The sequence below is a fragment of the Armigeres subalbatus genome, chromosome 1, assembly GCF_024139115.2.
Source record: "Armigeres subalbatus isolate Guangzhou_Male chromosome 1, GZ_Asu_2, whole genome shotgun sequence".
NCBI classification, from domain to species: domain Eukaryota; kingdom Metazoa; phylum Arthropoda; class Insecta; order Diptera; family Culicidae; genus Armigeres; species Armigeres subalbatus.
The window spans coordinates 123585365-123599765 of record NC_085139.1 but is presented as its reverse complement, the minus strand read 5'-3'; the positions used below and the strand labels follow the sequence as shown (position 1 = coordinate 123599765).

General features: G+C 43.0%; 2 protein-coding genes across 3 annotated transcripts in view; both read left to right on the top strand.

Annotated features, from left to right (window-relative positions):
* The window catches only part of LOC134205086 (CLIP domain-containing serine protease B9-like), a 35526-nt gene extending 35084 nt beyond the window's left edge, over positions 1–442 (top strand). For both annotated transcript variants that reach the window (XM_062679996.1, XM_062679997.1), the window contains exon 4: positions 74–442. In XM_062679996.1, the coding sequence (XP_062535980.1) occupies positions 74–372 (299 nt within the window). In that variant the 3' untranslated portion in view covers positions 373–442. The remainder of the gene's footprint in view (positions 1–73) is intronic.
* A 140-nt stretch (positions 443–582) lies between these two features.
* Positions 583–14347, top strand: LOC134205088 (CLIP domain-containing serine protease B10-like). Its single transcript, XM_062679998.1, has 4 exons — positions 583–876; positions 13147–13618; positions 13678–13979; positions 14037–14347. The coding sequence occupies exons 1-4, from the start codon at positions 813–815 to the stop codon at positions 14330–14332; spliced, it is 1134 nt and encodes a 377-aa protein (XP_062535982.1). The 5' UTR covers positions 583–812; the 3' UTR covers positions 14333–14347.
* Positions 14348–14401: the final 54 nt, after the last annotated feature.

Here is a 14401-nt window from a genome sequence, read left to right as displayed (position 1 = left end):
CAAATAATAACTTATAAATCATTCGCTTTCCCACTAAGTCAAGCGTTTGCTTTATCTCTCCCACCAACAACAGGCAGCCGCAGCGCGATCAAGCAGAAGCTAGGCATCAAAGTGTACGACCAGGAGAAGTGCCGTGCCAAGTTCGCCACCAAGAAAGCAGACATCATCGCCAAGCAGCTGTGCGCCGGTGGTGACTTTGCCAAGGATTCCTGCCACGGAGATTCCGGTGGCCCGTTGATGAAACTGCAGAAGGTCTGGACCCTGGAGGGTGTCGTCTCCTTTGGCAATCGGTGCGGACTGGAAGACTGGCCGGGCGTGTACACCCGGGTTCAGGCGTACGTGGACTGGATACGGGAAAATGTTCGCAGCTGATGTGATGACCGTTTGATGACGACTTGGGTTCGATGCGATAATTTTGAATAAAGATCAACAGTAAACAATAGTTTATTATGGGATTTTCTCACAGCTCAGTTCCAATCACGTCACTAGATTGGGAACTTATTAATAAATGTGCATTAGTAATATGAATCGTGTTCACATCCGCACGTGCTATCGTAAATAACAACGAAAACGTATTGCAATGTCGTCATAGAAACAGGTTCTATGACTCAAAAGCTTTCGTAGACCCATGGAATGGAATGTAATTATTCAGATCGCTACCTGGACTGATTAACTATGCTATGCTGCGTTCCTAAGATCAGTTGATGTTTGACCGTTATAGCACGTGGATTGTAGAGCTCCGATTTTGTAGCAATTGTTGGTTAATTCTATACGTTTTGTGCTTGAAAATTTAAGTACCTTTATGAAGTAAGATGAGAACGGCGCTAACTATCAATTCACTGATAGTTTACTTTGGTGTAGTACTTTGTCAGGAAGGTAAATATTGCTATAAAACTGAAATAATTTCATTGAAGTTATAGTGCTTTTGAAAGTTGAAGTAAAGAAGTGAAAATGTTCGTTGTGCAGTACGGAGTCGACTGCTCAATTTTGTATACCCGTACTTTAATTTTTATGACGTTTTATGTATAATGTGCATCCTAACACTATTAAATTATTCAGAACACTAATTCTTACTAGGTGACTCGAATAGTTTCATGTCATAAATCTTGACAAATATATGTCATTACGTTTATACAGGAATGTGAGCGTTATTAAATAGCGCTTGGATTTTCCTGATGGTCTTTTGAGAAAAATATTTAAACTATAATTACCATTCAAATGTGTGTTACACAAGATTGTAACTAAGGTAACATTGCTTTAATTGTTTGACAACACAAGAAATCAACCGTGCGTTTGAGTTTTTTCATCAGTTAAACTTAATTTCTTCGTTAGTAAGAAGGGTCTGGCCTATCTGTTTATTTGTAATCCGAACGATTGCAGATCTAAACCAGTCGTTCCACGGTTCTTCGTTTCAAATTTTCCATACACAATGTCTATCTCAAATTTTCGAGCAAGTACCTTGGGTGCACTTGTTTTGTGGCCTACCAGTCATACAACAGACCTACGTTCTTGATTTTTCATATCAACATTAGGCACGTGGATTATACCGTGGCCAAAAGTAATTTCATAAAGAAAGCGTAAGCTTTCAGTTACACAATTAATCCAAAAGCCTGATGAGTCGCCGAGTATGGGACGTATCGATTGCCTTAAGACCAATTTCGTGTAGATTTTTTTACAAGTATGAGAACATTTAAGATATTGAAAGATTAGTGTTAGTATCGTATTGAGTACAGTAAATTTTTCTATCAATTAACTAACACCTAATCAAAGTAGAGTAGAGTAATGCAATAATATTGGAAAAGAAAGAATACGTTTTTGATCCGAAGAAATGAAACGGAAGACAATCATACTTTACTGTATTCATTCGATTATTTTTATTGTTTCCCTTAGTCATGTGAATGAGAAGTGACCCTTCATCCGTTCTACACTTTCCTTGGCAGTAATGATCATCATTATCTCAATATCAACGTGTTAGCTTGGCTAGAATGCCCTTTATGAGCACCATAATTATTATGCTCATCGATATGGCTTGAATGACAAACTTTGACCTCTCGAATACACGACAACTTAGACAGATTGGTCGGCAGTTAATCTTGTGGGAACTGTTTCGCAATTAATCGTCCCTATTGTGTTTTTACGATCTGTAGCTTACCTTACTTACTTTACTTACTTATGGATCCTGTACACCTACGGTGGTGCAAAGGGCCGACTTGAAAGATCTCCATCCTGAGCGTTGCCCGGCTATCGCTTCAACCTGTTGCCAGGTTAGATTTCGGTCGACTTCTTTTATTTCTTTATTGAGGCTTCGCCGCCATGAGCCTCTGGGTCTACCTCTGCTGCGATGTCCCGCTGGGTTCCAGTCTAATGCTTGTTTACAGATTTCGTTTCCGCCCCTACGTAGGGTGTGGCCGACCCAGCCCCACTTCCGATCCCGAATTTCTGTTGCTATCGGCCTCTGGTGACAACGACGATGGAGCTCGTTGTATGAGATCCAGTTGTGAGGCCAACCGGCCCGAATTATATACCGCAGGCATCTGTTAATGAACACCTGCAGCCGTTGAGTGTTCTCCACTGATACACACCATGTTTCGCTAGCGTATAACAGCACAGATTTCACGTTAGAGTTGAAAATTCGTATTTTGGTGCGTTCACTTATCTGCCTGTTTTTTCAGATATTTCTTAAACTCGCAAAGGTAGCCCTTGCTTTCTTGATCCGTGCGCCTATGTCGATCTTGGTACCGCCGTCTGACGCCATTTGGCTACCAAGATATTGGAAGCTTTCAACATTCTCCACTGGTTGCCCGGCTTCTGTGAAACTGGAAGGAGTCGCCGTGTTTACATCCAACGATTTGGTTTGGACGTTGATGACTAAACATGCCGAAGTGGAGCGCTCGGCAAGGTCGTTGAGCTTACTCTGCATATCAGAGCGCCGTTGCGCGAGGAGTGCAACGTCATCAGCCAATTCGAAGTCGTTTAGGTGCTCCATGGTTATAGGCTGCTATAACAGCCCGCGGTTTGGTTCACGGTCAATCGCATCTGCCAGAATCTTATCGATTACGATGAGGAACAGTATCGGTGATAGAATACATCCTTTCTTCACACCAGCTACGACCCGGATAGGGTCGGACAGGATCCCATTGTGCAGCACTCTACACGAAAAGGCCTCGTACTGTGCTTCGATGAGGCCGATGATTTTCTCAGGAAGCCCCTTGCGTCTCAGGGCGCCCCACATATTCTCGTGATTGAGACGGTCGAAAGCTTTTTCGTAGTCAATGAATACCAACTGAAGGGACTTTTGGAATTCGTTGACCTGCTCCAGAATGATGCGGAGCGTGAAAATATGGGCCTCACAGGATCTTCCGGCACGGAATCCGGCCTTCTGTCGCCGGAGAGTCGCATCTTCTCCTGAATCCAGGCTAAGATAATTTTGCATAGATCTTTGAGAACGGTACACAGCAACATAATGCCTCGCCAGTTATCGCATACAGTCAGGTCACCCTTTTTGGGCACCTTCACTAAGATACCCTGCATCCAGTCGACCGGGAAAGTTGCAGTGTCCCAGATACACCCAACATTTTTTTTACACAGTTGGTATACTTTGATTTCCCGGTTCACCTAATTTTTCGCAGCTTTTTAAATACCACCTGAATTTTCTTTGATTTTTTGTGATTTTTTCATGGGATTAACTCATAGTCTCATTAACGCTAAAGGTCATAATCGACTAAAATCGACCCGTGTAAAAAAAGAACTGGGTGTATTACGAAATAAACGATGCAGTAGTTGAGCGGATGTCATGGGGTCAGCTTTGAGCATCTCGGCTGATATGCGGTCGACCCCTGGGGCTTTATTCGATTTCATGTTTTGGATGGCTGTTTGAATCTCTAGCAGTGATGGAGCTTCGGTATAGACGCGTGTTATACGTCGGATCCTAGGCAGATCATGCCGAGCTGGTTATGGCCTGGCTGGCACTTGAAAAAGTTGTTCGAAGTGCTCGAACCAGCGTTTCAGCTGGTCAGTTGAGTCGGTCAATTACTGATCATTCGCGTCTTTCACAGGCATCGTTGCATTCATCTTCGCCCCGCTTAAGCTTCGTGAGATATCGTAGAGGAGGCCAATGTCACCGGTTGCGGCGGCGTTCTCTCGATGAAGGCATTCTTGATGGCGGTCCATTGGTCTTCCACGCTGCCACCTTCCGGAATATCTGCAGCACGCGTCTCCAGTTCTTCAACGAAGGACCGTTTCACCGTGGCATCTTCTAGTCGGCGTGTGTTGAATCGTCGTCCAATTCTTTCCTCCTGCCGACGAATCCGCGCAATGCGCAGGCGTATTTAACCGATGAGGAGGTGATGATCAGACGCGATATCGGCACTACGTTTGTTCCGTACATCAAGAACGCTCCGTTTCCATTTTCGGCTGATGCAGATGTGGTCGATTTGATTTTCTGTAAAGCCGTCACGGAAGACCCACGTGACCTTGTGAACCGGTCGGTGAGGGAAGAGCGATCCCCGATCACCATGTCGTTATTACCACAAAATTCTGCGAACAGCTCTCCGTTTTCGCTCATTTCTCCGAGACCATGACGTCCCATAATGCGCTCATGGTTCGAGTTGTCAGATCCGATCTTCGCATTGAAGTCGCCCAAACAGATATTGATATCACCCTTCGGAATTCTATACACGACGGCATTGAGTTGACTGTAGAAGTTCTCTTTGTCTTGCAGATCGGCAGCATCGGTTGGCACATAACATTGGATTATAGTAAGGTTTCGGACCCGTGTTCTAAATCTGCCAACGATTATCCTTTCACTTATAGGTTCCCTTTTCATAAGCGCAGAGTGTGCGCTTAGTAGGAAGCAACTCCGGCAACTCCGCGATGCCGGGGAGCGTGTTCACCTCGTAAACCACAGTATAGCAGAACTTGTCCCGACGGCGTTCTGTGTTCTCCAAAGTTTGGCCAACGGACCCAGCACTCAGTCCCAGGATCTCAAGCTTCATGCGGCGTGCCTCATTGGCAAGTTGTGCCAATTTACCCTGCTGGGCTAGGGTTAAAACGTTCCATGTTCCTATTCGTGTCCGTTGTTTCGCGCTAAGAGTCGTCGCCGTAAAATCAGTTCGTATTCTTTTATTATCGGATTCTCGAACAAATTGATGTTTCGGGAACAGCAGGTTGTTGGCCCAAGGTTCCCTATCCACCGGGATGGGGCTGCCATCTTAGGTATAGCTTCCGGGGAATAGCATTTCATACTCAGCCGCTGGATGCCAGAACAGACGCTGTTGGAGCCGCACTTCCTTGGTGAACAGACGCTCGATCGGTCGGGTCAAATTTGTTTAAAGTCCCACCCAACACCAGGACTAGGCTAGTGCGCTTTGAACGGCACACGGTCGCTCTGATAGGGCCTGCTTGGGGACACATGCAGCTTTTTATAGAAGTTAAACAGAGCCCATTGTCGAACCCCACCACATCCTAGGCAGACCCCACAGGACGCACCCTCTCACTCTAGCTGATGTCAGAAGGACAACAGTGCCCAGGCTACACTACCAGCTAAGTACGCAACCCTTAGCTGGCGGTCAATTATCATCAGAAGACCCGTGGAAGCGTGAGTATTGGAACTTGTGAGGACCAGAGCTATGTTAGGCGCCCCTTCCCGGATGTCAACTCACCATTTCGTAGCCCTCCCCTTCCATAGCGATGTTGAATAGCAAACACGAGAGACCATCACCTTGTCGTAACCCTCTGCGCATTTCAAAGGGACTCAGAATGCCCCTGAAACTCGAACTATGCACATCACCCGATCCATCGTGGCCTTGATCAACCGTGTCAGTTTATCCGGAAATCCGTGTTCGTGCATTAGCTGCCATAGCTGGTCCCGATCGATTGTATCATATGCGGCTTTGAATTCGATAAATAGATGATGTGTGGGCACTTTGTATTCGCGGCATTTCTGCAGTACTTGGCGAATGGCCAACACCTGATCCGTGGTGGAGCGTTTGCCCATAAAACCCGCCTGGTACTGCCCCACGAACTCTCTTGCAAATGGTGTTAGCCGGCGGCATAAAATTTGGGAGAGTGCCTTGTAGGCGGCGTTCAGCAATGTGATTGAGTGGTAGTTGCTATACCCAAGTAACAATTTCAAGGCTGCATGGATTTATTCAAGTTTTTTAACGGTTTTATCGCTGCTTTGTTCAATGCTGTGAGATTGGCTTCATTCGAAGACTTATAGCTATCTTCAAAACCGTAATAAAACGCTCAATAAATCCACAAACGTCAAATATCTCATGAGCTTATTAGTGGTCTAATGAATATCCTGAGGACTTCAATAAAACCAATTTTAAAAACTTTCATAAAGACGGATATATTGGTCATGGACTTGTCTTACGCATAACATAAATAAAACTTAGTAGTTTTCAAAAGGTTTATAATGGCATTGTTCAAGCGCATAATGTTTATATAAAATTTCTTGAACTATGGTCATTCGAATGGCTAAAAACAATTGTTTTTGTTACATATTCCTCAAATATCTTAAAAAAGAAAACATCAAACACAATATTCCCAACTGATCGTTCGCTTATTTAAAACTTTGTTGTTTATTAACAATAAAATGAGAATGGAACAGATAATAATAATAATAAAATCAACTAAAGGAGCGTGTTATCTTACTACCGGTAAATGAAAATGGTATAACTACGAATACGCAACAAATGGTGAGATGAACACGATTTGAGATGTTCTTCTGCTGCTGCTGGAAGCATAAGTTCTATTCAATTTATCATGAACCTGGTAGCTTTCAAAGCGAACACTTTTTAATTTGAACCTCGTTGGTTTGAACATCGTTAAAAATAAAAAATAATTCAAGCAACATTCAGCAAGTGGGATAGCGGAAATAAAAATTAAACATCGGTAAACGAAACGCATAATCAAAACAAAATAGCAGAGAGTAAATTAGCCTTGTTAATTTGAATGAAGTGCCGTTTTAATTAATGGGGGTTCACAGTTCGGATTTGACTCTATTCCCTATCTTCTCACGGCACGGTACATGTTAAATTTGACAGACCTTTGTATTTTACTGGAATTAGGAAACCTTTCAATAATATTAGTTATCCATAGTTGTGGAAATACTAACTGAACATTGAGTTGATAAACTGACCAAGCTTCCGTTGGAATGCAGAACCATCGCACGAAGAAGAACTAATCGTAAGGAACCGAGTGCCGCGACTTTCAGCAAAAACATTTTATTTTTGAAAGTTATGCAAATTTTATTTTGACCGTTAAACTGCCCACAGTGTAGTAGCCATGCTGTTAGCATAGAATTGATTTTATATTGGCGAAAATATTTTGCGAAATCCATTGCCACGGCTGTCTTTCTCGATGATTTTCAAATATTGAAGCATAAGAAATGTTTTGTTGCCAATCGGAATGCCACTAGAAAAATAGACATCATATCGATTTAATATTTATACTAATTAATAAGCCGTAACCTACACTACTAAAAATCCACACATATTTATTGGCAAAAATCCATAGATTTAACTTATGATTTATATCAGCGCACACATAACCTTTCTCCACGCGAACTACTAATAAAATATATGTCCAAATAAACTTTATGTGTTGTCTCGAATAAGCAATTATTTAATTTATGTGTGGTTCAATATCGATTATATTAGGGTGAAGCTATTGCAAATATTTATAACGGCGACACATATATCTTATATAGATATTTTTGGCAGTGTACAATATTACAACGGCGCGCTTCATTAAACTAATTTTCTTACCTGGTTTCACCAGAAATTCGAACGCGTTTAAAAAATGTAAGCACGCGAACGAATTCTGAGGCATCAAATTTTCGATAATTGAATAATATTTCTCATCCATGATCAATGTCCATGAATGTTGTTTTTTTATTTATCCATTTCTACTGTTTTCCTTTTTCTCCAAAACAATAACAAAAAAAAAAAGAAATTCCCTTTTTTGACAGCGGTTTTATGGCAGTTTTATGAACATTCTTGAACTTGCTTTGAAGACGTTCTTAAGAGTGGTCCACTTGGTCATAACATAATCTTATACCGGTCATCAAGAGGTTGATATGTAGATATTAGTTTTATTGCTAGTCTTGAAAATTTGTTCTCCAAATCCGCTAATAGACTATGATAAAACTCAAAATGTTACTTGGGTAATCCAGCTTATCGCTATTTTTGTAGATGGTACACATGACACCTTCCATCCACTCCTGCAGCAAAACTTCCTCCGCCCAAATCTTGGTAATCACCCTGTGCAGCGTTCTAGCCAGTGTTTCACCACCGTGTTTAAATAGTTCTCCTGGTAGTAGGTCAACCCCTGGGGTTTGTTGTTCTTCAGCAGGCCAATCTCCTCCTGGATTTCCTGGAGATCCGGAGCCGGTAAAACTATGTCCTGCGTGCGTTCTCCCAGGTCTATTGCCATACCGCCAAGTTCGTCTGCCACATCGCCATTCCGGTGTTCTTTATAGTGCTGCCGCCACCTTTGCTTCACCTCACCTCGTTCGTAAGAAGGTTCCCGTTTATGTCCTTACACGTATCAGGCTGTGGCACGTGGCCCTTACGTGTACGGTTCAACTTCTCATAGAACTTTCGTGCGTTATTAGCAGCGCGGTACAGTTGCTTCGTCTCTTGCTGACGCTTTTCCTCCGGAAAACCGAGTTTTGTCTATTCCGCGCCCGTTTATATCGTACCTCGTTCGACTTCGACGTGTGTTGTACACCGTTGAGAGCTTTGAGCGCAGGCATACTGCAACGAGGTAGTGGTCGGGGTTTAAGTAAATTACCATCAGCGTGTGATTATACATTAACACCTCAGCGTGTCGATCAGTGCGCAGCAAGCCATGACTCGTCCTCTTCTTGTCAGACCTCCGTGGCGTGCACATACACCCACGGAGAGCTGCTGTCATAACAATTCGCTCCGGCCATTTGGGGCCACACATTTCAGCGATCCTACCAGGTTATTTGTTGGATCCTGACGCTGATTTAAAAAGGTGAGTTGAATTAAATTGGTAATGTGCTAATGTGTTAAAATATATGATGATTAAAAAAAACACAAGGCAATGGGTTTGTATTGCTACAATGCGCGTCTGAAAGAACGCTGCAAAATGGATTGAGTGATTCTCGCTGAGACTGGGCCACTATTTGCACGAGGTTCTTAAAAATTCCAAAATTTATGTTCATTCGAACGCTTTTGGCGAGTTGAGTTCTTCAGGAAGATAGACCGCTCGAAAGTTTTACACGAAATCACGTTTATGGACCCTCGATTTTTGTCAATTCTTGACTCTTCAAAACTATCATAACTTCAACATTCCTCAACCGATCTTAGAGATCAGCATATCGTTGGAGAAAGGAATTCTCAGTGTATTCTCAATTTGCAATAATAAACATAGAAGCGGCCATATTGAATTTGGTCGCCATCTTGGATTTCTTTTTGAAAACTATTTTTCTGCTAGGTTTGCAACCACCGATTTTGAATAATAATACATCGATGGAAAGCTTAGCTTATATTGTGCATTGTGTTCAAAAATCTCAGGTGTATGGTTTTTCTATCAAAAGCTATGTACGATTTACCAATATCAAAATTTCTTGAATTATTTAATACAATAACTTAAATACGGCTCCGTTATGCTCAAAACTTTTGAGCCCTTTAAATAAAATGCTGTTGATAAGAAAATTATTTTGAGCTTTTTAGTGGAATGTCTTTCACTTGTCAGTCAAGTACGAGACACTGAAGACGGCCTTACTGTTGGGGTCGAAATACGCATCTGTCAAGATACAATTAAGTGGTGGAATTCAATGGGATTGTATTAACTAGTCTTATGACAAGTGAAAATGCTGTTGTTGATATGCTTTTCATTTTCAAAACATATTTGGCTTAGAATAGTGTATGAAATCAAGAAACTGACGTCGTAGTATCATATGAACCATAAAAATAATGTTCGTTTGTCAGATGGGCCTTCAAAAAATAATTTGGTAAATCTTACATAACTTTTAATAGAAAAAAACATACACCTGAGATTTTTGGACATAATGCACAATATAAGCTAAGCTCTCCATCGACGTATTATTATTCCAAAATCGGTGGTTGCCAACCAGGCGGAAAAATAGTTTTCAGAAAAAAATCCAAGGTGGTGGCCAAATAGAATATGGCTGCTCCTATTTTTATTATTGCAAATTAAGTACACATTCTTCCTCTTTTCAACGATATGCTGATCCCTATGATCGGTTGGGAAATGTTGGAGTTATGACAGTTTTGGTGAGTCAAGAATTGACAAAAATCGAGGGGTCAATTAAATTAATTTCGTCTAAATTAACATCTTTTTGAAGAATTTAACTCGGATCCTTAATATACTCGCCGAAAGCTTCCGAGTGAATATAAATTTAGGCATTTCTAAGAACCTCGTGCAAATAGTGTCCCGGTCTCAGCGAAAATTACACATTGTGGTTTGGAAAATCACAAAGCGCGTCTGGAAGACCGCTGGAAAATTGATTGTGGTTTGGAAAACCAATTCGCTCCGGCCATTTGGGGCCACACATTAATGATATGGAGAAGAATTTACCGTCGATTAGAACGTGGTCGATTTGGTTTTCCGTTTCTTGGTTAGGTGATCTCCATGTGGCTATTTTTGCGAAGAAAGAAGGTGCTCCGGACTACCATTCCGCGGGAGGCTTCAAAGTTTATGCATCGTTGGCCGTTGTCGTTCGATGCGGTATGCAGACTATCCGGTCCGATGACCGGTCTATACATTTCCTCCCTTCGTACCTGAGCGTTCGTGTCGCCGATGACGATTTTCCCGCAGTGGGCATCCATCGTATGTCTGCTCCAGCTGTGCATAGAACGCTCCTTTCTCGTCGTCGGGTCTCCCTTCGTGTGGGCAGTCGGGTAGTCGTGGAATCTTCTCTCACCCTGGCGCCAGGGCAACCCTGTTTTGAAGCGGTCGCCTACTCGCTGTGTCGTCACCTCAAGGATCTCATGAGCCCATTTCTCCTCTACCATGATCTGGAACGGCATTTGACGTAAATGCTGTTTCATTCAGTACATACTGCTGCCGCATCAAGTTATGCAACTGCTGGCTGCTCATCGGTGCAACGGAGTGGGGATTAAGTTGCGTCTGCACCGTGGGCCTTCGCTTTTCGGAACCGTAGATTGTTAAGCTCACTTTCGTTATTACGGCAATCGGCTGGTTCGGCTTCATGATTCGTAAGTCTAGGGGCACAAACAGGTGCAGATTGTCCAATTCGATGGGACTCGTTGGTACACCGGACAGAAAGTCCTCAGCACCCCCGCGAGATGTTTGTATCGTTGTTTGTATCATCGTCGCGCATCGTGATCCGTTCTCAATTCTGAATAGCCACACAACTGCTTCACCGTAATGCCGAAATTTTTAAACATCTCCAGCCACTTTGCTCTACGTGCTTCCCTACCTTCATTAGCAGCGTTTTCGGCAGATATTCTGGCTTCCCAAACAGATTATGAAGGTCTCGAATTACGTCCGGAACGGAATCTTGCAGAAGCAATCAACTTGACTGTTTCGAGCGCGTCTTCTCACATGTAGACCCACAACCTCTTCAAATTTCCCAAATTCGTAAATCCGCTCGCTGCTGTAGTTTGCTCGAAGCAGTTGACGATTATCAGCCAAACTACCGACTCCCTAGCCCCACAAATCTCTGGAAGATGTTGCGGCACCGCTTACCGTAATACGACCGATGGCTTTCTCCAAACGGCATTGCCTCTCGAACTTCGATTAGCGACTCGCCTTGACCCGTCACCATCTCTGTGGCTTCTTTTCGCTGGATAATCGGATGACTCACTGTTATCGTCTGCTTCGCTGGACTCAGACTAGTTGTCGACGATTTCAGGCGCTTCCTTCACCAGTTTCCTTTGCCTTTATCACTCCAGCTTCTAACGAGACTCCACCTCCGATGAAATTTGTGGTCGACGGCTGCTTGTCTGTCTTCGTTGACTGCTGCAGTCGTTTCTCTACCTTCCACTCCGATTAACTCGATCTTCCATCAACAGTGCCATCTTCGTACTTGCACTCGTTCGCTCTTTTGATGCTGCTGTCGAATTATTTCCGAACCGCATCCCGCTTCTCCTGGAGCTCCAGCGCACGCATATCGCGTTCGGAATATGCTTCAGCTGTCCTTCCTTCCACGTCTTCTGGCGAGCGGCCTTCTCCTTAGCAAGTTGTTCCTCCTTCGTTTTCATTGGATCAATTTCGGAATCAACACACTGATCGAACCCTGCATCGATTTTTTTATAAGACTTCTCATTTATCGTCTTGCCGGTCGCATAAGAAACCTCCAGCTTCTGACCACTAAGCCAATTACTATTGACAATCCCTTGGCCAACACCCAGCACGCCCTCGGAAGGAAAGGAAGCCATACGATGAATATAGCAAGTGGATAACACATTGAAAAAATTATACGTAATGAAGACCGGGTACTTTCTACACGATCAAAAATAACCGTAAACGTAAGTTTACTCGCTTCAATTGACTTAAACCTATGTTTACATCATCGTCAGGTATTTTACTTATAATATATGACCCTAGTATACAATTTAGATCACCTAGAAAAAGTGGTTTTCCCCGTCTTTTTGAAGGTTGTCCCCAAGCAGCACAAATCACACAAAAATTGTTGCAGCCACTTGATTGAGACTAAATCTGGTCAAATATGAATTGCAGAAACCTATGTGTAGTATTCCCAAAGCTTGTTGACCATGCATTTTTACCTTTGCGAGGTGGATAGCGAAACGCTTAATCAAATTATCCATCTCGATGCTCTTCTCACGGAGCCATGGGTCCAAAACTCGAATTTCAATATCACGATATGCGATACATCGGAAACAACAAATTTTCAACAAACAAACAAAATCTCATTTGAACCTTAACATATGAATACATCGAGTGCATGATAAAACAAACTAATACCTTCATGAGCTTTTGAGTAGTATCTTATTGAAAGGTATTTTCGATACAGTCCTTATGTGCAGCGAGGGTTCCTACTGTGCGAAAGCTAGATATCGCATGAAATCACCATTCCGGAATCCTAGATTCAGTCTCACATTTTATTCAATGAATTGTACATAAGTTGTTTCAAACTTCAATTCCATTCTGTTTTTTTTTCAGCATGTCAAACACCGGACCGCCTCGAAGGAGTTTGCATACAACACCACGAATGTCACAGTTTCAACGAATACTTCACACCCGATCGTATTCTCAGCCGGGATGAGTTGAACTTTCTCCAGCAGTCTCAATGTGGTCTCGATCCTACGCATGTCTGCTGCCCTGATGGTAAGGGTAGCAGCACCGAACAAGTCCCAACTTTACCATTGACGACCACAGCATTCACTCCAACCGCATCCGGTGACATTCTGCCCAACCCCAGAAACTTAGAATGTGGTCTAGATCAGCTATCAGACAGAATCATTGGTGGCACTGACACCAGCTTGGATGAGTTTCCATGGTTTGCATTACTCAAATATGTGAGCAAAAACGGCGTTGAAGCATTTAAATGTGGCGGATCCCTTATCAATCGTCGATATGTTCTTACGGCGGCTCACTGTCTGGATAACAAGTACCTCGATGCTGGCGAGCGATTGTAAGTTCAGAACAGCCGTTTGCTTGTTGGCTTTCAAAGGCTCACTTATTGCATTTCAGTGTCAACGTCAGACTTGGTGAGCATGATACAGCAATGGAGCTGGATTGCGACGAGGGAAGTGAAGTCAACCGAACATGTGCTGACCCACCGCAGAACTTTGGCTTCGAGGAAATCATTCTACATCCCGGGTTCGACAAAAACGACCGAAGTCCGCAACATGATATTGCGCTGATCCGATTGGATCAAGATGCCGTGTTGAACCAGTTTGTGTCTCCGGTATGTCTGCCAGATGCTACGTTTGCTGGGTCCCCAACTGGACGTAAAGTGACGATAGCTGGTTTCGGTCATACCGGTCGAAAGCGTAAGTGGTTGTTCATTACCTCATAATCTAAACAAACATAATGTTCGATGATTGCAGGTTTCAGTGGTATAAAACAGAAAGCAAAAGTTCCAATTATCGATCAAGAACAGTGTAGACAGAAGTGGTCCAACAATAAGATTACGATCGGTGATAAGCAGATGTGTGCGGGTGCAGAGTTTAATATCGATTCGTGCACCGGAGATTCTGGAGGCCCGCTAATGAGTCAGCAGCCCAATTGGATCGTTGAGGGAATCGTGTCATACGGTTATCAATGTGGACTTGAAGGATGGCCGGGAGTTTATACGCGGGTTTCTAGTTATGTCGATTGGATAAGGAGTGTGGTCAGAGCCTAAATACATATTTTTGAAAACTAAGACTGGTGTTAACGATGCAGTTCAAATAATTCCGAATTCATTTAGTTT